Genomic DNA, 25,402 nt, shown 5'->3' on the forward strand with positions numbered 1-25,402 from the left:
GCAGATAGTTTGGAACAAACTTGGACACTTGTATTAGTATTATGAAGCTCTACAAGGCTGCTGGACACAACAGTGCTCAACACACAGTCAGTCTGCCATGTCGCCTTTGGACAGAGTTAACCCTTAAAGGAGTACCGTCACACCGGTGTGACGGGAATGTTGGGAAATTAACATTCTAAAGAATATCTGGGTTCAATGAATTCAACATAGAATTTTAGAACCTTCAATTGTTGCGGAACTTAGAATGTTCAAAAACCTACACCTTTAAGGGTTAAGGATATCTATTGGAATAAGAAATGAGAGACTCAGTATGTGTGGCCTGGTCTTTAAGCAATTATTTGAAAGAGCCAATAGTAAGACAGAAGTGGCATGAAGGAATGGCACTTTATATCCCATGCATGGCATAGGTACATGGTATTACCACCATAAGAGAAACATTAATTTGAGACAATTCATGTGCAACTGATGTCCACATACAGTAAAATGAAGTACTGTAAGTCCAATGGATTATTTTGTTCAGTGAATGCAAGTGACATTCAGAGTTTCAGTTTAACTGCAAGTTTATCATCTGCTTAAATGGAAGTATATATTTATCTGAAAATGCTGGTAAATGCAGACCAAGGAAGACTGAAAACGACTTCCAGTTTCGGCATTATTCATAAAATCTCCCCCCAATATTGTAACTGTTCCACTCACCATTCAGCCTAGGTTATGCATTGCCTACTAAAAAACAACCATGTGACAGCTTGTCATAGGTCTACAACTGAATTTACCTGAATGTATGCTTCTATTTTTTAAGCTGTAATGAGCAACTAGGCCTAAACAACAAATAACCTTGGTCTTTGTGACCTTGTGTAGGCCTATAATTTAGTGTAATCCTACACCAGGGGGCTTAAAACATAAAGATAGCAATAATATTAAAAACATGCATTACATAAATGTTTTGTAAAACAAAACATAAGTGCGCTTTCAAGCAACCCTGTTCCAATATGATTCTTTCTCAACACTTGGGTTCCACCGCTGCCTGTCTTGTTTGTCGTAAGCCTCACATGATTTTGTCACATGACCATAGTCGTGACGTACTGTTTCGGTCTGTCAGCTGAGAGGCAGCAGGTATGGAATCAGTGTTTTTGTCGCGTTATACGCCTTATTCAGTTGCAATTTAATTGATATTTTCCCTCTGAGAAAGGTAAGGGTTAGAATGTTAAAATTTAAATCGAATTCAGAGTCTGTTCGCTTGGTAGGGTTAATTTGCTGTTTGCCCTAGCTAGTCTGCGCTAACTACGCTAATATTGCTATAGCTAATATTTAAGGAGTCAAGGAGTTTTATGTCACGTGCATAGATATACTATTGTAAAACTTGTATTGAGATATCACTAGTTGCTCAACTTGTTCCTGTGCAGTTGTCTCCTGAGGGATCACAAACTTTTTGTAAAGAGAAAGAAGAAAGGAATGAATGATGTTGCCTTCCTAGGAAGCATTAGCTTTCTAGGTTTCAGGCTAAGGTTATGTTTTAGCAAGTATTTTACCTGCCATATTGAGTCAAGTAGTAGTGAGCACAAGTATGAACACAAACAATGTCAATGCTCTTGTCACAATTTGAACAATCTGGATGTTGGAAGGTAGTGTTAGGTAGGCCCTACATCATTGTAACGTTGTGTTCAGTGGTTGTCATTCCTATGAGCAACATTAGCCAATCTAATACAGATTAACGTTGGCTTTTTAGAGCACTACACATCTTTGACTTTGTAAACCTGAAATGTAGGTGTCTTGGATATACTTCTGACCACTCCGAGTTCAAAATGGACATCCGAGGGGCTGTTGATGCTGCTGTTCCTACGAACATCATTGCAGCAAAAGCAGCTGAAGTGCGGGCTAACAAGGTCAACTGGCAGTCATATCTCCAGTAAGTGGGAATTCCGAATAGTAACCTAAAGACGTCAAACTCTGTATGCTTTAGTGGTCTATAGAGCATTTACCAAGTTGCATGCTTCCTAATGATGAGCGGAAATATCTAATCATGTGCCATAGTGCATCATAGCCCTTGTCTGTAGCCTAATTTAGCCTTCTGTTCTGATGCACTGTGGGTTTGATCGTTTACCCAAATCATTGTGATTTTTTTTAGTAGGCCTACTAACTCAGAAAATGTTTTGCATATTTTACATCAGCCTCTTAGATGATGTTTTCCATCTTAATATCTGTCTATATGCTTGACTTTTGTCAAACTAGTTGTGTTTTTCTTTTTGCAATGTACCTTTTCTGTGACTTCACCAGGGGTATGCTAGACATTTCTAGCGACTGTGTGGTTGCTATCAGTCAACTACATCAATTAAGATATACATGGGAAAAGTCAGACTCTCAGTAGGTCAATAGAGAAAACATGATGAACAAAGCTGGGTAGACATCCTGACTAGTAGGGTAACATCCCCTTTTGCAGTAAGAAAATACGTCTAAAGAATAGACCCAGAAGGATGTTATTTCTCCTGTGTCTTCATCACTGGAATTTTTGAATGTTCAAAAGTAAGACAGATTGCTAGTGTCCTTATTGGTTTTAAAGCTTCCTCTTTGGTAGTAAAATGAGAACCTCGCCCAGCTTCTACTTCCCTGATTTAAAACTCCTTGCTGAAACATAAAATCATAACTATTTGTAGCCATTTGTTACCATTCTAACCCCTGAGTAGAAATGCTTGATATTTTTAGCCAAATAGTGATGTGATTAAAGTATGCAAATTAGTTGCATGGAAATATATTGTCATCTATAAACTCATCTTTTTACCCTGCATCTTGAACCCTTGAATTTCCCCTTGGGGATCAATAAAGTATCTATCTATCTATCTATCTATCTATCTAATGAATTATTTTTACATACTGTGTCATTTGTGTTTATTATTGACTTTACACTGTTAATATTATTGTTGATGTAATGCTAGTTGTTACTTTAGTAAGTTGTTTTGGATAAAAGCATTTGCAGTAAACATAAGCATAAACATAGACATATGTGTTCCATCAGGGGCCAGATGATTTCAGGAGAAGACTGTGAATTTATCAAGAAATTTGAGGTGGCTGTCTCCGAGGAGAAACAGGCTATACTCACCAATGAGGGCCATCAGGTAAAGCACTCAGAGCCACAGTACCACACAAGTTTCAGTAAGTAATGTTAGCATTGTTCAGCCCAGCTCTGCAGGGCTTTTTCAACCATGTTTCACCCATGTTACACCATAGTTATGGCCAGAGTTGTGGCCAGTTGCTAGTGCCATGAAAGAGCTCTCAAGTCACTTTCATGGTTTGCTCATCCCTCAGCCCAGATAAATTGCTGGCAAGATGGACTACCCATAGTCTTAAAAGTTGCACTTTCTTGATTTTTGTCCATGTTAGCACTGAATGTTATTGAAATAAATGTACAATGCCCTAAATTAACAACCAACTCTGGTTTGGGTATTTATCAACATCTGATGACTTCATGAGCTTTCACAAGCTTTTAAATGTTTTACTCACAGTGTTTCCCCTACAATGTATTCATCAGCGGCACAGCGGCGCTCCTGGAATTCAAGCGCCACTGCAAAAAAAGTTGCCTAATTAAAAAAAAAAAAACATGCAAGTGAACTTCAGGAACAGCTGCCGTTTGTTCAGATTTGATGTCAACAATAGTAGGCTAACGTTGAAGGCGCAGTCAGGGATTCCACAGGAGATCACGCTTGTTTGTGTTTATGTTTAATTTTGTGCAAAAAAACGTAGCCTACATTATGTTAACCAAGGAACCAAATTAAACTCGCCAGCGAGATAGCTCGCCCAAGTAGCCTATGCCCAGATAAATTCCACGCATTGTTTCAATTTTGTTTGTGATGCAGGCAATGCTTTCAAGCCCTGTGTTGCTAACATACCTAGGCTGTGAAACTAAGGTCTAGCTAGCCTATTGGTGGGTTTAATTGAATTTCAGTAATAGGATACGCAACCATTTACATCTGGAGATAGTTTGTAATTCCTGTAGAGCTCACCAAAATTATAGAAATGATACAAGACACTTATCTCCTATAATCCAAGATAGAATTTCCTCGAGTTTTTTAACATTTATTTTACCAAATGACATGGAAAACATAATTCATTTCATCCACATATTCTTATGCACCATGCACAACAACGCTACTAAGTTATCTTAAAACCGTGAGAATCAAGCAAGCCTCTCGGGCCGTCACGGCATTAAAGTGACAGGCACTCAATTCGACTTGCACAGCACCAATACAGTGTAATGATATGAAAGAGAAGTCTATATAGTTTATACAGTGCTGTGCCAAAGTTAAGACACCCATGCTGAAATTGACTAAAGGGAGGAATAAAAAACATGTTTTGCCTTTTGTCTTAATGCCTTAATAAAAAAAAATAATAGGACAACAATTATTTTTTAATGACACAGCACTGCTGCTGGAAAAATTTCTAGGGGAAACACTGACTCACGTCAGCCTCAGTCACCTGTAGATCGACTGCAGAAGTGTAGACACCTTTTGCTTGATTCTTCTTGGAATATGAGAATGCCACTTTGCCACTCTGAGTTTTTTTTTTGTGTGAACGTGTACTTTTAATATTCTCTTCAAGTTGGCTTTGATGGTATAACGTCACGTGAAAGACTGATAAACGCAGCTGTCCAGTCTATGCCCTATGCCGTTTGGTTGTCCAGAATGAAACCCCATGGAAAATGTCTTCACAGTTACCAATTATAATACCAAAATATGGCACCAAGCAGTGGCGGTTCTAGGATTTTTCTGAGACAGGGGCCACAAAGGGGCCACATCATGCACTGAGGGGCCAAGAACCGGTCAACATCCATACACAGAAAATCCCTTGTTCAATAAGGCAGAGGCACATAGTCTACGTGATATGCAGGACTATACGCAGTATACCCAAAGTCCTTTTAGGCAAGTCCCTCCACTCAACGGCCATATTGCAACGCTTTTTGGGCACTCATCGGGCATCCTATTCGGCAGAAATGTACGTGTGCAAGGCTTCACGACACCAATCTTGCTCCAGCGGCGAGTTCACAACACACCATATGATTGGCTCAATGTATTCACATCACACCGCATGATTGGCTCAATGTATTCACATGTCGACGTTTTGCCGAGGGGTGGGATATGTGTAGACAATGGCCATATTGGCGTTACAAACTAGCCCCATGCATTTCTATGGAGGATTTTTTGAGTGCTGTGTCTCCTCATTAGAAAGTCTCTGGTATACCCACATAAAAAGCATCACCATCTCAGTATACCCACTTAAAACAGACAAGGATGGGTATTAATATTTGGGGTTGATCACAGTATACCCACCACAGCTAACTAAACTACACCACAGCAGTAAGGTGCATACATTTCACCAGTGTTACCTTGTTCAAATACTTGAATGCTAAATGCTAAAAAACAAAAAAGCCAATACAATTCTTAACAATTTTCCCATTTATTTATAATGTGCATTTGTGTGCAAACACAATATAAAACTAAAATATAATAGACACTTCAGTGGAAATACATTGATATTTTAAACAGAAATCATACATCATCATACACACATTTTTCGTTCAATTAAACAAGTTTTACTTTAACTCTTTCCCCTTTTGTTGAGAAGAGAAACCACTTTCACTGCCAGTTTGTGTACATTAAAACAAACACACACATGCACAGTACACACACACACACACACACACAGAGCATGTGAGCAACAACTACATCATATTTACACAATTTTTTCAACAAATATTTTTACAATGGTCTGATTTGGAATGGTCTTTGATCTTGCTTCCAGTTAGAAAAGCCTGATTCTGATTTGAAGACTGACGATAGGTCATTTGAAGGCGAAAAAATTACGGAAGGGGTAGCAAAACACTAAAGATGGAATATTCCTACCATTTAAAGTCTTTGTATCAGAAGTCATTGAGTGGCCTCTTCCTATTTCCATGCTGCATCTTGCAGAATACCAGGTTAGGAGAGGTTGCACAGAACCATCTGCTCTAGAATGGGAAATAACTGGAAAGAAGAAAATGAAACAAGTTTGAGTAAATTAATTGTTATTAACTTTCATAACCCACTGTCAACCTAGCGTTTCTAAAATGAATGACAAAATATGCTCACTATAGTGGCAATAGGAAATGGCATCATACCATTAGGAGCAGCTATGCTTGGTGACTGGTGGTTCTGAAGACTGTGGGTTGAAGTCACCAGCTCCTGCGCCATCCCAGTCTGTTAGTGAAAAACAAATGCGTGTCACAAAATCCATGCTTGTATTCAGCATGTCGTCTGGCAACTGTAAAACCAGTTATTATATTTTTTTAAATCATATAAAGCTTGAGTGAAGAGTAGAAAATTTAACCAATTTTTCTGAATGAAACTTTCTTTGTCCTAACACTTTGAGACCGAATTCATGCGAAGCCCATGAATCAAATACACTCAGAATAGTGGTTAATAACTTTGCAATGATAGCTCACATTAACTACAAAAACGTAGTGTTAGCTATTAGGCATACTCTCATGTTCATGTTAGCAGCTGCCAAACTTTTTCCTCAAGCAAAAAAAATCGAACGTTATTTGGTAAGGCGCACTAGCGCATGTAATATTATTAATTTCAGACCCCAAACAAACAGGATGTCCATTTCTATGCATATCATATAACACCATTTCAAACACTTCATACATTACCTTTCCATACATAAAATCTATCAGCATGCTAACAATGAATAGCCTAACAAACAAACCTTAACTCAAGTAACCTAACGTTAAGTTAATGTTAACAGTTCACTGATTAAGTCAGTTAACAGTTCACTACAAGCTTGCTGCTGCTTCGTAATTTAATTGACAAACTTAACATATTGTGACAGCAACAAATGTCCCTTTCACATAATGATGATAACCAACATAGAGATTTGTGACTCACCAAGAAACTTCTGTGGAGGATGAAACGCTGCTATCGGTTCTTCACGTTAGAATTCTAGCTGATACTTTCGTTAGCCAAATGTATCGGTTCTTCACGTTAGCTGATACTTCCGTTAGCCAAATGTATCGTTTCTTCACATTAGCAGAGACATTTCTTACTGGATTTCTGGTTAGCCAAATGTATTCTTTCCTTTACAGTTCACTGTGTGCTTCAGCTTTCAATCTTCATAGGAGCATTACTGCCACCAGTTGTTTGGGAATGGAATTGCATCTCTGATCATCGTTTTCAACAAGTTTGACACTTATTGATGATTGACGGTACAGGGGCCAGTCAGGGGCCAATGAGATTTCAGATGGGGCCCGGGCCCCTGTGGCCCCGCCCCTAGAACCGCCCCTGGCACTAAGCTCTGAAGTTGGCTGTTGTTTTGCCCATGTTTTGTTCTCAGTCACCTCTCACCAGTACAAGCAAATTACATGTATGCTTTTTTTTTTTTACTTTAAGGTTCCTTACACATGGTTGTTACAAAAGAAACCTAGAATTTGAATAGACCTTTTATTTGTTTCATGCTCTTGGATTGATTCCTTTTGTGTTGCTGTATAGTGTGCAAAGACGTTCCTGAACCTCATGGCCCATATCTCAAAGGAACAGACGGTCCAGTACATTCTGACCCTGATAGATGATACTCTGCAGGTAGGTTAAAAGGCATATGTGTGTGTGAACACACACACACACTCTTATGCACTCACTCACACACACTGGTACTTACACTATACTGAAAAGTTTACGCTATCTAAGTTTTGTAATGGTTCCATTGGCATTTGGAAGGCTTACCTCTTTCCATGTAAATCCGTAGTGTAGTTGGTGATCAACACTAGTGAGTGAGTGATCTTTGGCACAACTCTGTGAAGGTGGTAAATATAACCTAGTAGCTGTTAGCATGTCTTTCGAAAAGGAGCTTAGCACAAAGACACACCTTAAGAGTTCCACTGATATATTGCTGAGGTTGGTGTGAAAAGCTCCAGCAGTTTACCTGGAACTGTTAGAAGTGGCACTCCAGGCTGTGAGAGCTCCTGTACTGAAGCTCTGGGGCCACAGCTCCAGTATGGACGTGGCAAGACTGTCATTACAGGGCAAGGCTTGTGAATCTCAGAAAGGGTTAAGGAAAATGCAGTTGTAGCCTCCCGCAGACATGTCTTGGAAGAAGCTGTGTAATATTGAGAGCAAGGTTTTCAACTGTGTATTTTAGGGCATTCATTTTTAGGAAGTTCTGACAGATAAATAGCATGTTATGCCCTTCTGTTGTCAATTCAAACAAAGCCACTCAGTATGAGTCATTACCAGTTTGGAGCAACAATACCTGGGTACCAACCAGGGAGAGAATTGCAACAGTTAGTAATGCATTATTAAAATATAGCTGCAAGCAGCAATGAGGGGGCCAAGCAGACAGTTCCGCAATCCAGATTTGCCATGTAACTCAATGCAGTTGAATCAGATATATAGCATAAAGCAGTCACAGTAAGTTCCAAGCCAAACAACCCAAGATTGGCTGAGTTACAAGGTCAAGTTTCACTTCAAAACATAACTCATTTTGTGGGGCTGAACAAGGGCTGAGGATTCCAACGATACCAAATTTTGACAATCTGGTCAACAGGTCAAAAGTTACGTCCGTCAACACACATCCAACTTTGGCCTGTTGGTGGCGCTAGAGCGCTCGAGGTGCCGGCATGAAACTTTGTGAAATTAATTATTGGACTGTCCCCAATCAGTGTGCCAAATTGTACAACTTTTTAGCAGACGGTTCTATGGGCTGCCATAGACTTCCATGGCGGAATAATAATAAGAACAAAGAGAAACACAATGGTTGCCTCGCAGCTTCGCTGCTTGGCCCCCAATAAATAGAAAGGTTTTTAGCAACCTGTGTTGTGCCATTCACACTGAAATTGACCTTGGTCGGAGATCAAGGTCAGACATGCCAGGTTACCAGAGTGTCCACATTTGTGTCCACATTTGAATGTGGATAGGGATTTCTTGACAGAAGGGCTTTCTTGATTCCAGTAAGGTTGATTTGGGCTACTGACTGTGTTTTTTATCTTATCATTTCCCAACTTGTTTAGGCATAAGTGTCATTTCAAGCTTACTTGGAGCTGCTGAGCAGCTGTGTTTTCTAACATAAGCATGAATGATAAATCTTAGGAAAACCATCAGAGGGTCAACATCTTCTTTGACTATGCAAAGAAGACCAAGAACACTGCATGGTCCTATTTCCTCCCCATGCTGAACCGCCAGGATCTCTTCACTGTCCACATGGTGAGTGCCTAACTCTTCAGTTCACACGCAGAAGGATTTTTTTTCTGGCATATCATCAAAGCTTTTAATCAAATTGCATAGGTAGCAGTCTTGAGAGGAAATTGATTTTTTTAAAATCAATTTCCTCTCAAGAAAAAATGATATTTAGGCCTTAAAATGTCTTAAATATATTATTAAATATTATAGACACCAGGTCTTGTACTTTTAGATAGGCCCTAGGTATGTGAATGCTCATTTAACAATAATGGTCATCTGAAGTGTTTTGCAGCATATAGTAGGTACAGATATATTACCATTATAGGTACAGATATATTACCATGTAAAAGAAACGGCAAACTGGATTAGTTTGAAACTGATAACTATTACAATCTTTGCAGCTCGTATTAATTTACTTAAACAGTAATTCCGTTACTATCATTTTCCTTAATATATTTTGCCAGTGAAGGTGATTCATAATGGTCATAAAAGTCTTACATTTAACTTGTTGAAACCTGCAGAAACCATGCACCCTCACGATACTTTGCCCAGTCACAGTGTGCTAATGAAGTGCGGTTTGCTGCCAGGCCAATTGTGTGCAGGAGGGGCTAGTGAGGGCCCCTTGTCAGTGGCCTTCTGCAGCACTGTGTTGAATGTGACATTCTGTCAGAGGGGTTTGTGCAAGTCTTAATTAAGGCCCATGCATTGTTACATCAGAGCTGTGTAAATGTCAAGCCGTCAGAACCTCTAACCTCACAAAGCCTCCAGGGGGGAGGGAGGAGGGGCGCTTTTCAAAGGCATAAAGCATGCAGATAGCTTTCAGCAAAGGTCCAAATGGGCACCATCAGCCAGGTTGTTCTTTTGCTGGCTTAATGAAATGGAATTAAAGTGTCATTTACCCAGGCCCAGAGGGGTCCTGCTCCAGCACTGGGCTCACTAGCCTGCGAGAGTGGAGCACAGCACTCAAACAATCCTCCATCGAAATGTAAGGGGTTAGTTCATAACATCAGAATTACAGTAGGTTACACATAACGCCCCTTCCGCTGCCAAAAGTCGACATGAGAATACATCATGCCAATCATGTGGTATATTGTAAATGCATTGTGCCAGGCATGTGTTGTGACCTCGCCGCTGGAGCAAGGTTGGTGTCGTGAAGCCTTGCACACACGCAGTTGTGCCCGAAATAGATGCCCGATAAGTGCCCAAAGTGTATTGCAATATGGCCGCCGAGTGAAGGGACTTGCCTAAAATTACTTTGTGGAGAATCTGCAAATTTGCACCACTGGACTAGTTTAGACCAGTTTGTATGCTACTCAGTTTGTTAATGCACATATCCTGATAAATAATTCTACTAGGGACATTGGGAAGGAAAGGGATATTGACCAAGGCCAATTAGAGAAACAGCAAAGATTGTATAGCAATAAACAGCAGCGATACTACTTCATAGGAATGATAATTTTACTATAACTTAAGAACTTTGTTAATGTTTCCATTGTCCCTCTGAGAAAAAAACTTTTGTGATGTTTCTGTCTGTCTAATCATTCTGCCTAGCTCATTCCCACAGTGGCTGTGGGAAATAAAACACCTTATCTAGCCTGTATGAGTGTTTCAGCGTTACTTTCAGACAACCCCTGTCTTCTAATGACAGTGTGAGCTGTCAAACACTTAGCTGTGGAGAACTGCCTGTTATAAACAAAGAAAGAGGTCATTAGATGTCTCGCTTAAGGACAGATATTCAGAATGTTTAGTTCCCCACTGATCATAGAGTGAGGGATTTAAAGGAGTTGAGTGCTGTGGTAGCCATGATTTGGGTTTGCTTTTACTTGTGTTTGTCTCAGGCTGCAAGGATCATTGCCAAGCTGGCAGCCTGGGGAAGAGATCTGATGGAAGGCAGTGACCTAAACTATTACTTCAACTGGATCAAGACTCAGCTCAGCTCACAGGTACACAGTGGTTGCACTAATAGGTCTAGTTATTCCCTCCTGAGAGATGAAGGATGTTACTGTGTGCATTTATAAAAAGAGTAATCAGCAAATCAGGGATGGAAATTAGCCCCCCGCCAAATGCGGGTAGTTTTGTGCGCTGGCGGGTGATTTTGGTCAACTTACCAGCCACTTTGGCGGGTAAATAGAGCTAGCATACCACAAATAGTCAGATCCGGTCTAATTTTAATACTTATTGATGGTTAAGAATAAGAACATGTCTGTAGTGATCATGTAACCTTACCAGCCTATAGGCTAAGGGTAAATCACACTGATTTGAAGTTCTGACAACAGTGAGCCGCCGCCAGCAGCATAGCCTATAGGCACTGGTGCAGCGCTTCACTTTTTGCCACTAGGCTACCATTAAGAAACTGTCGCTATGCTTTCATGTGCCACTGCTAGCTTATTTCAGGATGACTGCATAAACATAAATCTATGCGATCTGTGGATCTGCGTTGTATCTTCACAGACTAATATTCTCATGCGAATAGTTCTCTCCGTCCCGCGACACCTCCAAAGAAAACTATACACGCTGCTATTTAGAACTATGAGGCAGACACATCCATTCGTCGTGGTGGAATATCTCACAAACTTTTCATTCAAGAAATTACAAACCGTAAATCAGAATAAACAGCAGAACTTACCGAACACAAAGCCCTTCCAGAGTAATCCGGTTTGAAATTGAAGCAAATGTCTACAAGAGCAAGGTCTCCAACTTTTGTAATACTTAATAAGGGCAAATACAAAATAAATGTTAACAATATCGCCTAGATAACTGTAAATATTAAAACCAGAGTTTTTCAATGTAGTTTCACAAAATGCTAAGCGTGCATATTAAGTTTCTTAATGCTGAGCTGTGCTTAAATTGTTCAGTGCATGATTTCATAACAGGCCAAATAGAGAATAAATGTTAAATATAGCCTTGATACCTGTAAATATTTAAATCAGATGATGTACAGTATAGTTAGATGAAGTTGGAGAGTTGGATTATAGGATGCTCCAGAACTCACACAAACTGAGTCTTTAAGGAGCCACACCACTTTTATGACAAGACACTATGGCATATGAATGTGGTTCTGTTGACCTTTTAGTTTTGTTGCTATTGTGCTTGGAGGACAGCTGGTAGGTTTAGGGCAAAATTCAGCACATTTTAGTCGTATCGCAATAATGTCGATAACTGTGGTCATTTTGGGTAGTCTACTATAATCATATCACATCACATTTTCATGCCATTTCTCTAGTGGCTGGTAAAAAAGTTGAGTGTCTGGTAGATTTTGGAATCCACCAGCCACAGTGGCAGGTGAAAAGAAATATTTAATTTCCATCCCTGCAGCAAATCTCCAAATCATAATTTACAGAATTGTAATCAATGAATTGTGTAATCAGCGTTTCTTGTGGAGAGGTGTTCTGCAGTGCCATTATCTGGCACAACCATAAATCACCAGGGCCGTAGCAGATTGTAGAACCGTTGGCCGTAGAACTTGCTTTTTTTTTCTTTTTTTTTGCTTTCATACTCTTTGTTAAATTTTCTTTCAAAGGTGAAATATACAACTTTGATTTAACAAATTGAATGCTAGCCACCTGGATATTTGTCTGGTTTGCTTTAATGGTTTTGCCAAAGTACAGATCCATTTTGGCGTACAATCCATTATTCTTCAGTCAAGTTAAATGGGGTTACCTCCTTGTGATGACTAAAAGCACTTTCTGCTCCAAATGAGAGAGCCCCAGTGCATTAAAATTGTTTAGAGCCAGGCAGCTCTTCAGAGCTCGCCTTGAGCACTTGTTTTTTCCCTGCCGATTCAGCCTCAATGGGAGAGCACTAGCACAAAGAGTTGACCCTTCGTTTGCCTCTGCCCAAGACGTTCAACTGTCATTACCATTAAGCTCTCAATCTCCTAACACAATATTTAGAATGACATGTTTGCCTCACTCACAAAACCTATTGAACCCACGGCTGCCTTAGTCTCTGGACTGTGCGAGTGAAGGTTGTCATTTTTGTGTTGGGGACATTTCTGTGACGTGACAAAGATAGCGTTTCATTTTGCAATTGGGGACATTGGTGCCAAATGTCATTCCTTAATGCTACGTGCGAGGGCTAGAGACTAGGTGAGTATAATGGAGGAAGATTGCTAAATGAATTACTCTCTCAATCAGCCTTGGACTTAAACCCATTCTCATGAGAAGAGATTTTTTTCTCCTAAAAATGCATTACATACATTTGCACCAACATGAAGATGATAATTTATCCTCCTCAAGGCTGCTGAGGGTGGGTAATAGCTTATTAGGGAGAAAAAAAAAATCTTTCTTTTCTTTATCTTTTCCGCTAGAAACTACATGGTACAGGTCCAGACACAGGAACAGGAACCATCTCCCCTAGTGAAGTGAGTAACTGCTCGGAGGCCACAAAATGGCTGACTCGGGCTCCACGGGCCGGGATCTCCTGTCGGATCTCGAGGAGCAAGTCTATCTGTTTCCTGTTCTGAGAAATGCCACGATAACCTTCACTCTCTCCAAGTTGTCCTTCTGTTGCCTTTCCTGCTTGTCTTTCTCTCACAGAGGAGTTACTAAAACACTTGTTTCCACTTCTTTCACTCTACAACAGTGAGACATGCTGGCTCTGTGCACGCTTGAAGCATTTGACCATGGCAAAGGGACTGACAACACAACATTAACCTATTCTATTGATACCTGTGCTGCCATATGTTTCACTCTACTTTGCATAGCAAGCCCACTTGTAAAGCCTAAGTGCTTGTACAATGTGAACAGAACAAAGGAAGCACCACCCCATACAGAGTGTGCATTTTCTGAGGCCTTATACTCATCTAGCACATACACATCTGCTGTGTCCATTCCGCACATGATGCCTCTCTCATGACATGCGGGATGTTCTTTCATGGTTCTCTCAAGTCTGTGCCACTCCAGTGTCACCCCTTTCTCCACCACCTTTGCTTCTGTTTTTTCTTTTCTTTTTTCTGGAACTCTCTAGGCTTTTCCCATCTCTTATTTCATGTTCTTGGGCTCTTGAACTCCTCCATCCCACTGCTAACAGGATACCTATGTCCTCTCCCCTCTTCTGACTCTCAGCACTACCCACCTGCTCCCCTTTCTCTAATAATAATACAAATAATAATAATAACAATAATAATAATAATAATATTTCTCTCAGTATTCCATAGGAGCCTGTGCTTTCTCTGTGCTGTGCTGTGGACTGCTTTCTCTGCTGTAGCATGTTTGTAAGGTTTCGATGTCGGGCCCCCTGGGATTGCTGTTTTGCACGCTCATCAGATTAATGCACTCCTCTTAGTGGATGCGGCTTGCATCAGACTCTTTGTTCTTGCAGCGGCCTTGTGTCTATTTTGGCGTTTGGAGTTTGATGGTTTTTTCACTGATGTGGGCCTGGGTGTGCTGTGACTAACTGCTCCTTTATATCTCGCTCATGTGTTTTTCCCCTCTTCTCCCACCACTGTACCTTTGTATTGTGTCCATAGAGCTCACAGTATGTTCAGTGTGTTGCTGGGTGTCTTCAGTTGATGTTGAGGGTTAACGAGTACAGATTTGCCTGGGTTGAAGCTGATGGTGTTAACTGGTAAGTGATAATGGAGAATCAAGTATTATAAGCCCCCCTTAAATACAGCTGAGAAATGTTGAAGTAGTACTATATTCAAAATTGCACAATCCCTCTACACTGTTTGTGAATATTAATGCTTTTGTGTGTGCATGTCTGTCTGTCTGTCTTTCTGTCTGTCCGTCCGTATGTCAATAAGACTTTTGTATGAGCTAATTTTATGCCATAAAGTAGTAACTGTAAATTAGCAATTGTAATCCTTTTAGATTTGTGGTTGGCTTTTAATTGAGCATGTCAGCACGTTCAGTGACAGTTGTTAGAGTGCTGGTGTTAGTTTGCAGATGTCTTAATAAAAATAGAACATGCACCCTGTACTATTCTAAGCATGCATCTGGAGGTGTATCTCACATGCTAACAGGCTTCTCCTCCCCCTCCCAGCATCACCGCGGTGCTGAGCAACAAGTGTGGCTTCCAGCTGCAGTACCAAATGATCTTTTGCGTGTGGCTGTTGGCCTTCAGCCCCCAGCTGTGTGAGCAGCTCCGCCGCTACAACGTGGTGCCTGCCCTCTCCGACATCCTCCAGGAGTCTGTCAAGGAGAAGGTGACTCGTATCATCTTGGCTGCCTTCAGGGTACGTTGGACAATCATTACCCATCACAGCATGTCCACTATGAAAAAGTGTTCACAGTCTTTGTATTGTTTTAAGGTTAAAGCTATCAGGACTTTTTTTTCATTGAAAACCTTTCTCTTTTTCGTTTAGCAAACAGCTTTTAAGATCACATTTCACAACATTTTGCACATTTTAGCAGATCATAAAGAAAACCCTTCATTCCAAAACGTTCTTTAGAAGAGCACAGAAGGTGGTGTGAGTTAACCCATTATCTCCACCTGCAGAATATTACACAGCTAACAGCCTGATAAACATGTGCAAAAGCTCATAATATTGCAACTAAGACTGCATGTGGCATCTTCACAACCACTTACTAGGAAAGACTACAACAAATATTAATTTGTTTATTCATTAATTCCACCTTTATTCTTGAAAGTTCTCTGTAATCCTCATTTTCAGTAAAGCCGAGATCACAATAGCAATTAAAATAAAATAAATAGACAATTGTATTGAAAAGTAAGCCTAGAAATAGACCAAATAAAATTGACGTAATAAGGTTTGTGATTACAGATCTAAATTGACCATAGGAAAGTAGAGAGTTCATGTTTACAGTGCATTGAAGATGCAGTCTCTCGGGACAAGTTTTGTTGGAAGACGTGATGCTTTGCTCTCCCTCATAGGCTACTCTTCTGCATAATTTGTGGTGTAGTGGTGCCTTTGAATTTGTTTTCTTCTTGCAAAACAGACAGGTTGTTGCTGCATTAAACTTGACGAAGAAGGAATCACATTGTCCACTTAGCATGAAACTACTGATACTCCTGGTCAACATTTCCTTTCGCTTCAGGAAGACATGTTTACTTACTTTTATAGTTTAGTGACAACTGGCCCTGGTTCCTTTGTACCGGTTATCTCTTCTGATGGTTTTGGTCGTCTGACCCACAGTACTGTGACCTGCCGTTAGTCTACAGTATGCAACTCCGGTCCGCTAACATTAGTGAACCTAGTTAACAAAAAAAAAAAAGCAAAATTGATGTGTGGTCCAAATGTCATTACAAACGTAAATGAAGCAAAGGGCTGCATGAAAGTGTCTTGCAGGTCAGACGTTAGAGACCACTGGTGTAAAGGTCAAAACATCTCTGGGAAACAAAGAAGACAGCCGCACCAAATCAGATTTTTGCCACAACCGCTTGTTGTGCTTGTGGTTATTGCACAGTGGTTGGTTGTCATACATTTTCCATTGGCGTTCCATTTGATCTGTACTTTCAATGTAGGTCGGTAAAATTGGTAGTCACACAAACATTATTCTCAGCAGCCTCAATGGAGAATCCTGAGTTCTGTGTGAATTCAACACTGACGGCCATAAGACTTTATTTGTTGAGGGCACATTGACTGTTCTTTGTGTAGGTTGGCAAGAATTGTCCTGCTAGAGGAGAACTGAAGATGGCTTCCTTTGCACTTACAGATGAGAGCATCTTATGAAGAGCATCATAGAAATGTAACAAGAAAGAAGTATTTTGTAGTCATGCTTGAAATCGCGAGCACCGCCATTACTTTCTGGCCATGTAGCTTGGGTGTTAGAATAGTCTGTTCAGCATGTCTCAGCATGCCTTTAAAATAAAAACTAGCACTCACATACTGCCCCCCATGGGTCCACTCTGCTTGGACGAAATGACCCCAACTATAGGGAGTCCGGAAGAAGCAGACATTTTAGCGAGCTACTAGGCTAGAGGACAACAAAAAGGGTTTTGTTACATTGTTACTCCATCTCCTGAAGTGGAGGGAGTGGTGGGCAAAGTGATTGCAGCGCAAATGAACTGATAATGCCTGAGATGTGACCTTCACGGCTCCCAGAGCTTTGGGAGAGATTATGGGATGAATAGCCCCCAGAAACATATTGCTCAACTGGTGTGGCACAAAAGTGTTTCCCAACTAACCCCCACCCCATGCACACGCACACACACACGCACGCACGCACACCCACCTCTCACCTTTCCACTCTTCTCAGACATTCAATTAAGTCTCTCTCAGAGGAGCCACAGCGCTGCGGTAGCATTAGCGCCAAGCAGGCCCAGCGGCCACCAGGATGCTGGTGTGACTCCGACTTGAGGTAATTTCCTGAACCCATTCCACACCTCTCTCCTATGTATTTCCTGCCCAGTCTTCACTGTCCTGTCGATTGAAGGCTCCAATGCCCAATGTCTCTACCTGAAATTTGTACACCACCATTTCTCTCTGGCCATGTATCTTAGGGGCAGATTTTACACTTACTACTACATTCTACTACATTCATACACTACTACATTTAGCCAACACTTTTTCCAAAGCGACTTACACAGCGTAGGTCAATTATATTATAAGGGCATTCTTGCGTTGTCCCAACAGCAACTCAGGATGAAGTGCCTTGCTCAAGGGCACAACGGTGGAGGCCGGGAATTAAACCCACAACCTTTCAGGCTACTGCATGATGGCCCAGCTCCTTAACCACCACACTACCACCACTGTGTGTGACGCTTCTGTGATGGGGACACAGATATGTCTTCCTCACTACATGCAAAATAAATGTACAACAGACACGCCCGGTTGCCCCTGCCAGTGCATTACTGTGGGTGTGCCTGCTGTATTTAATATTTAACTGCCCCTGAACGCCGCTCTCTGTGTTGCCAATATCACTGGCATTAGCATTGGGTAATGAATTCTTCCTGTATGGCCCTAGCACTATTGAATTAGACCCAGGCAGTGCATTAATCTCGCCCCCACACCAAACTGCCTAGACACAGATGTAGATAATTAGGCATTGGCAAGTTTAACATCAGGAGTTTATTGTCCTCCACCCAAGCAGGTTTAATATTCTTTGTACTTTAGATGGCAGTTCTAGGACCAGCCACTCTCCATGTGAATCTTCAGTGTATTGAACAGTGTTTTTCACATGGTGTAATCGCCCTTGTAAGTCACCTTCCTTATTTCATCATGTCACCAGTTCAGTTCTGCCTTCACGGCATATTGATTTTGGTCCTTTTGCACTCTATTTGCAGTTCAAAATGGTTCACAGAACGAAAATAAAAACCAGGAATGTTTGATGTTTTGCTAAGAACAGAAGCAAATCCAGAATCTTTTAAAAAAATATATGTTCCGGAACAGAATTGTTTATCTAAAATAATGGCAACTGGGACGTTGCAATTGTTTTCTTATGGTGAAGTGGATCATGTTAGAAGGGGTCAGGGGGTTTCTCTGTGTAACTGTTCAAACTGTAACTGTAACAGTTCAACTGTTCAAATTGTAGCCTGATATTAACTGTAACAGTTCAACACAAGCAAATCGTTGTGAACTCAATGTGCTTATGAGTTGCTATAGGAGGATACACAGACACCAATTTTCCAAACCTTCAGCTATATTGGTACGATTTATTACACATCCAAAAGAATACATTTGAGTCGTTATAGGCTCTGGCTTGATATGGAGCATAATAGACGCCTCCGTCTGTCTCTCAAGCTCAATCATATGAGGTAAACACTGTTTGGTCAGTTAAAGTTCTCAATGACCGCTATGTAGCCTGCCCTATTTGTCATTTGCACCAATTGAGCTGTAAGAAGTATAATGGATATTTGTTCAGTTGTTTGCCAATAAACAACACGGCAGAAATATTCCTTGTTTTAATTCATGTATAATACAGAATTAGTTATATATAGCGTATAGTTTTTTTTTTTAATGTTTGAAGACAGGATAGAGACTTAAGGAAAATGATGTAGACTAACAATATTATTTATAAAAAATAAAGTCCTAATGTTCAGCCTACGTATTTGTATGTCTCGCAGCTGACATGGAACATTATTAACCATTTTGGGAACTTTATTTTTTTGTTCTAACCCGTTCAGGAACGTCAATTCTAGGGTTGAACCGGAAACCAGAAATGTTAAAATACTGTTTCTGTTCGGAACGAACCAATTGGGAAAAGATTCTGGTTCAAAGCTCTGGTTCAAAATGATAACTAAAATTGTTGAAATCCACATAATGACACCACACACACCATATGTGTACTACCAACTAATATGCTGTTACCAGAACAACTATTTTTTACAAACTTCACAGAAGTTCATGCACGCTCTGTTTTATCTGTCTTCATAATACAGAAATGCAAATGTGTCTGTACATTTCAAGTGGAGCCACTTCTCTTAATTTTTCTTTCATCTCAGTGTCCTCCTTTGACTGTGCACTGGAGTGAGGTCGCAGTGCTGCTGCTGCTGCTGCTGCTGCTGCGGCCGTTTTCAAACGGACTGTGAAGTCCTAAGCGACCGTGGAAGAGTTATTATGTGCCAGCATGGTATATCACCCCTCCAAACCAAATTAGGGGCATAATTCAAAGGAGCAGCTTTGTGCTTTATCAGCCTCTAGCCTGTGATGCCAATATGGACTCCTCCTTTGAACATAATCCTGGGTCTGATGAGAATCCTTCTTGCCCTTCACATTTGCTTCTGCATCACAGGCTCTGAAGTATCCATCATAATTGGTCAATTTCTGTAGAGCCCTTACTGTGAGCGTATGGAGGATTTCAGCTAATTAAACGCCATCAGGGAGTAATGGAGTATGGGCTAATCACTGGGTCTTTCTGTTTCTTACGTTGTCTCATCTCGGGTGTCTTTAGATAGACTTTATATAACTAAGTGTGCATCTAGGACTGACCTAATTGAATGATGTGATGAATAGCTTTGGAAGGTGTTAGAATAAAGCTTTTTTACTGTTTAATTTCAGTAGAAACCAGCAAAGGCAAAGTACTGAGCCCTTGAAAGGACGTACAGAGAGAGAGAGAGAGAGCAAGAGCAACATTACAGTACCCTCCAGCATTAATGGTACCTCTACTTAAGTTAGCTAAAAACAGGTCTAACATTTTTGGTGATTTATTATAATCTCACAATAGAGGAACAACAAGGTGTTGCTTCCCTTTAAGATTGGATTTTTCCTCATTGTTTCCATTATGATATATTATTCCAAAATATTGTTTTTTATACCTGTTTTTAGTCAAATTTAGCAGAGGTGCTAATAATTCTGGAGGGTGCTGTGTTTTCTTTTTCAGTTCCTTCAAATAGCTTTGCCTTCCCTGATAGAAAGGTGTTCTGCTCCTGCTCTGTGCCTGTGCATTCCCTCACACTCACATCAGCACAGTAGTGGAGGGTATATTTGACTTGCATGTTCAAACAAAGCAGCTATCTCTACTTCTCTCTAGCTAGGCATGCAGAGATTGTGGAACTAAACAGGCCTAATAGTAAACTGGATGTTTGCCCCATGTGGATAGGGCTTTTTATAGCCCATTATCATCATGCTGGAAAATGGTAGGGCAGTTTCCCATCATATTGTTGTGTTTGCAAATCAAGTAATAGACCAGTTACTGTTTAACTGGCTTCACGTTTTCATCTTCTATGCATAGATATGATTAGGCCACATTTCCACACAGTGCATCTCCCACTGGTAGTTTTATTATGTTGGAAGTGCTACCACTCGACGTGTCTTTCCATTGAGTAGAATGAACTGTGACTTTGAAAGTGTGACCAATATGCATGCTTTCGCAGGTGTGTGTGTGTGTGTATGCTGCTGCTGTTATTTCGAGGTGTGGGGGAAGATGTTTGAGGTGTGAGCGTCTCTTTTCCACACATGTGACATATTGTTTGTGCATGATGAGAGCCTCCAGTGTTGGAAGGTGGAGGAGAATGACCCTGTGTTGTTTCAGTGCTACTAATATTCTTTGTTAGAGACAACCCTGGGCACTTAGTATACATGGACAGACATGGAGGTAGCAACTCAGTCAGCAATAACAATGTGTACTTCTTTTTTCTGCATGGAATACAGTATGTGTATTCCAACTGAAAACATACTTCCAGCAAATATTCAATTAAAAAATCTGATTATGAAATGCCGATTCACTCTCATAACTTGCTGCTGGATGCACTTAGTCAGCATAGTGGATGGTGAGACTAGTTATTTGATGTGTGTTTATTTGAGGTATGTGTGTGTGTATTTATTTGAGGTGTGTGTGTGTGTGTGTGTGTGTGTGTGTGTGTGTGTGTTTATGTTTATTTGAGGTGTGTGTGTGTGCGTTACATCAGTGTAGTGATTCTGCCTCCTTATCAAGAAAGCAGAGCTACACCACTTAGATACTGTAGTTAGAATCCTTTCAGCGTGATGCTGTTGTCAGGTGGGCACATGTGGAGATGGGCAGAGTTGACAGATCCTCATGGTATCAGCAGAGTTGACAGATCCTCATGGTATCGGTATCAGCAGAGTTGACAGATCCTCATGGTATCAGCAGAGTCGTTTTTCACAGCTTCAGACCCAATAGGAGGTATTTATAGCTAAGAGTTATTATGACCGCCGCGCAGCGAAGCGGCGGTCATATAGGTTTAGTCAGATTTTTTTTTTTTTCTTTTTTTTTCTTTTTTTTTTCTTTTTCGCATGCCCAAATTTCCGTCAAGGATTCCCGGAACACTGAAAGACCGGGGTACACGAAACTTGGTGGGCATGTAACCCCACATGGATAGCATGGAACCATCATTTTTCATTTTGATCTGTAGCCGGACTGGACCCCCCAAAAGGAGGGTAGGGCAGACACCGTTTTCTGTGAATATCTCGAGAACCGTAGGGCCTAGGAGGTCCACCTTTTTTATGTATGTTGGTCTTAAGGGGGCATGTCAACCCATCTCATTACCACTTATTTCATGTATAGCGCCACCTAGTTAAAAATTAAAAAGCAAAAAAATTAGGTGCTTTCATCACAATATCTCTGGCTGACATGGTCAAAACTGCACGAAATTAAAAGTGTAGGATCATTATGACACCCTCCGAATGCATGCGAAGTTGTGTGTACTTTCGTTCATGGGGGGCCTTACAATAAAATAATTTATGTGTACATTTAGTGACGTACACCAACAAGGATTCCCGGGACACTGAAAGACCGGGGTACACAAAACTTGGTGGGCATGTAACCCCACATGGATAGCATGGAACCGTCGTTTTTTGTTTTGATCTGTGGCCCCCCCACTGGACTGGACCCCCGAAAGGAGGGTAGGGCAGACACAGTTCTCTGTGAATATCTTGAGAACAGGAGGGCCTAGGATGACCCATTTTTTCCGTATGTTTGCCTCCAGGGGTCATGTTAACCCATTTCATGTGCACACATGTGCACAAACAGATACACACGCACACATACATTCACAGTAATTATACGTATGACACATACTCACACAGTAGACATATGTACGCATGCATGCACAGGCACATACGCAGGCACACACACACACACACACACACACACACACACACACACACACACACACACACACACATAACATAAACATGTACATGCACATATGCACACAATTCAAGAATTTCTCAGAATTATGAACAGGCAAGATGGAGGTGGGCTTGTATAAAATGAATTTTACATGTGAAATCTATGAACTAATCATGTTTTGGTACTTGTTGTCTAGCAGATACCAGTGAGAATTGAGTGTGGATAATGCAATTTAGTGAGACAGGCCTCATATAGGCCTTTCAGCGTGATTTATTTTTGTGGAAAAAATGTGCTGGACTGGGTGGTCACTCGGCGGTCATATTTTGTACCGCTCTGCGGTACATCTAGTTGGGAAAATGTTCAAGAGTTTTTTAGCAGTAACTCGGTGAAAAAGATCAGAAGTGCCGGTGCTGTGTAGTTAAGCTTACATCATCTCCTTGGTCATGACATCTGTGACACGCTACAGAGCAAGACCTCAATCGGTAGTGAGTTTCTGTGTCAGTGAAAATAGTGGCCAATGATGGCATCTTTTTTATTTATAAAATGGTGGAAATGCTCATTTTTATCTCTTTGAGCGGAAAGGCTACTATAACTCGGTCATGTTTTTCCACATGAACCTGTTTGGCCAACATGCTTTATCTACTAGGTCAAACAGCAAGTCAGTTCAGTTACTTTTTATAAAGGTTCGGTATAATAGCAACAGTGTAATCTCTACCATTATTCTGTTGAATACCGACCGCATGTTTGCACTCTTAAGGTGTGAGGAAAGAGCAGCGGAGTGAACACAGAACACACATCTGACGTTTTGAGCTCCATACATTTTCGTTGTTGTGTTTTTGCAGAATCTGTTGGAGAAATCTGCGGAGAGGGAGACACGTCAGGAGTATGCGTTGGCCATGATCCAGTGCAAGGTGCTCAAGCAGCTGGAGAACCTAGACCAGCAGAAGTACGACGACGAGGACATCACTGAGGACATCAAATTCCTGCTGGAGAGGCTCGGGGAGAGTGTGCAGGACCTGAGGTACCCACAATGCAAAGCAAAAACAAGACATTATGAATTCCGCTCGCATCTGTTTGGCCAGAGGAGTGATTTGTGTCGAGTAACAAGGCATGATGAGTTTACTTGTGCTGCTGATTCCATACAAATAGGGTTTTTTCAATGTGTAAAAGCTTATGTGTAAAAGCGGTCACAAAATGGAAGTGAAAAAAACATGACAGATGGAATAGATTAGAGTTAAAAGGGAATAAAAGCACATGTCGATTTGTCGATTGGTTACTGCAGGTTCGGTTTACGGATTGTATTGGTCCATCTGTTTTTCAGATTGTTTCTTGGGTAGGTGAGATTTCCTGGGTAATGTTTTTATGTAAGGGCTTTCAGAAGCATCAGGCCACAGCACAATGATTTCATCACACTATGAAACACTGCAGGGCTCCAGAGTGCGACCAATTTGGTCGCAAATGCGACCAAAATTTTTAAACGTGCGACTACATTTTTTCCTGGGTCTCGCTGGTGCACCTAATGTCATTAGGTTGAGCGCCTAGACTTTAGGCTACTTGCATCTGCTGTCTCTCCACGAACTAAGCGGTTGTTCTACTTTGACTAGTGGTGCATGGTGCACCAATACTGCAAAAGTATCGCAATACCCTGAAATTAGAAACCTCACAATACCTAATTGTATTAGTATCGATATAGCCTACGTTTAAGAATGACGGACGTGCACTTCCCGTAGCCTATGTGTCTTTTCTCCTCACACGCACACAGCTGTCGTGATCCAAGCAAGTAGCGATGTTGATTTTGACCTGCACCTCTCAAGTTTGTGTTGCCTAGGCTATGGAATTTAGTTAATTTAGGCCTACTGTTGAGTTTTCCGAAATAAGCTACACAACCTATTGGCAAACGTTTACATCTTGAGAGAGTTTCTTCTAGGTAACTGTTAGCTCACAACGTGTCATGTCTATCATTAATGTAGTGATGATTTCAACAAAATCAAAGAAATTAACATTGCAAGACACTTATCTCTTCTATGATCCCATAAATATTTTCTTTGACTTGTTAGTTTTTTGAACATTTATTTTATCAAATGACATAGAAAACATAATGAATTGCATCCATATATCCTTGGATGATGCGCGACTATTTTCCTCTAGCCTAAAACCATGAGAATGAAAGCTACTTTGACGTTCCTCTTAAAGTGACAGGCACTCAATTAGACCTACACACCACCACTGTAATAACATTGACACTGATGTGAATGATCACAGTATTCAATATTACTGATGTCGTCAAGGTGGTGGAGGCCCCAAATCAAATCAATACTGTCATTCCTGGTCCATGCACTGACAGCTCAGACACGGAATGTATATGGAGAGCAATAAAAAAGGGGACCTTGAAATTTTGACGTTAAAGGTGCCGCGATGAAAAATTTGGGTGCACCTAAATTTTGTGCTGGTGCACCTAAATAAAAAAGTTAGGCACACCAGTGCAACCAATGCAACAAGTTACTCTGGAGCCCTGCACTGACTGTCATGCTGTATGCCTATGACAGTCTACCTCACCTTTGCCTTGAAAAGCCAATTACTCTGAAGCACCGACAATTCCTTTGACAATGCATAACTATTTCCCATTGTACACACTCAGACACACGCACACACACTCAGACACACGCACACACACCACGTAAACAACCAAAGACCATAAGAATCTAGAAAGTGCACGTGTGTGAGTGGTTCCTTAAAATTGCCACGAGTGACCATTAGTGAGACAACACA

General features: G+C 40.9%; 1 protein-coding gene and 1 long non-coding RNA gene across 4 annotated transcripts in view; one reads left to right on the forward strand and one right to left on the reverse strand.

Moving 5' to 3' along the window:
- Window positions 1-1,023: 1,023 nt before the first annotated feature.
- atp6v1h (ATPase H+ transporting V1 subunit H) overlaps window positions 1,024-25,402 on the forward strand; it is a 43,056-nt gene continuing 18,677 nt past the window's right edge. Inside the window, exons 1-10 of one of the 3 annotated variants that reach the window (XM_042086920.1) lie at window positions 1,024-1,113; window positions 1,766-1,906; window positions 3,011-3,110; window positions 7,515-7,604; window positions 9,108-9,221; window positions 11,036-11,140; window positions 13,507-13,560; window positions 14,668-14,765; window positions 15,183-15,375; window positions 23,476-23,654. In XM_042086920.1, the coding sequence (XP_041942854.1) occupies window positions 1,803-1,906; window positions 3,011-3,110; window positions 7,515-7,604; window positions 9,108-9,221; window positions 11,036-11,140; window positions 13,507-13,560; window positions 14,668-14,765; window positions 15,183-15,375; window positions 23,476-23,654 (1,037 nt within the window). In that variant the 5' untranslated portion in view covers window positions 1,024-1,113; window positions 1,766-1,802. Of the gene's footprint in view, window positions 1,190-1,765; window positions 1,907-3,010; window positions 3,111-7,514; window positions 7,605-9,107; window positions 9,222-11,035; window positions 11,141-13,506; window positions 13,561-14,667; window positions 14,766-15,182; window positions 15,376-23,475; window positions 23,655-25,402 lie in introns of all 3 variants that reach the window. The other 2 variants (XM_042086932.1, XM_042086940.1) reach the window with 2 other exon arrangements.
- LOC121705774 lies at window positions 7,756-9,957 on the reverse strand. Its single transcript, XR_006030891.1, has 3 exons — window positions 9,696-9,957; window positions 7,945-8,118; window positions 7,756-7,814 (listed from the first exon to the last, which is right to left on the reverse strand). It is a non-coding gene; the product is annotated as an uncharacterized LOC121705774 (long non-coding RNA).

The sequence above is a fragment of the Alosa sapidissima genome, chromosome 1 (assembly GCF_018492685.1).
Source record: "Alosa sapidissima isolate fAloSap1 chromosome 1, fAloSap1.pri, whole genome shotgun sequence".
Classification (NCBI taxonomy): Eukaryota; Metazoa; Chordata; class Actinopteri; order Clupeiformes; family Clupeidae; genus Alosa; species Alosa sapidissima.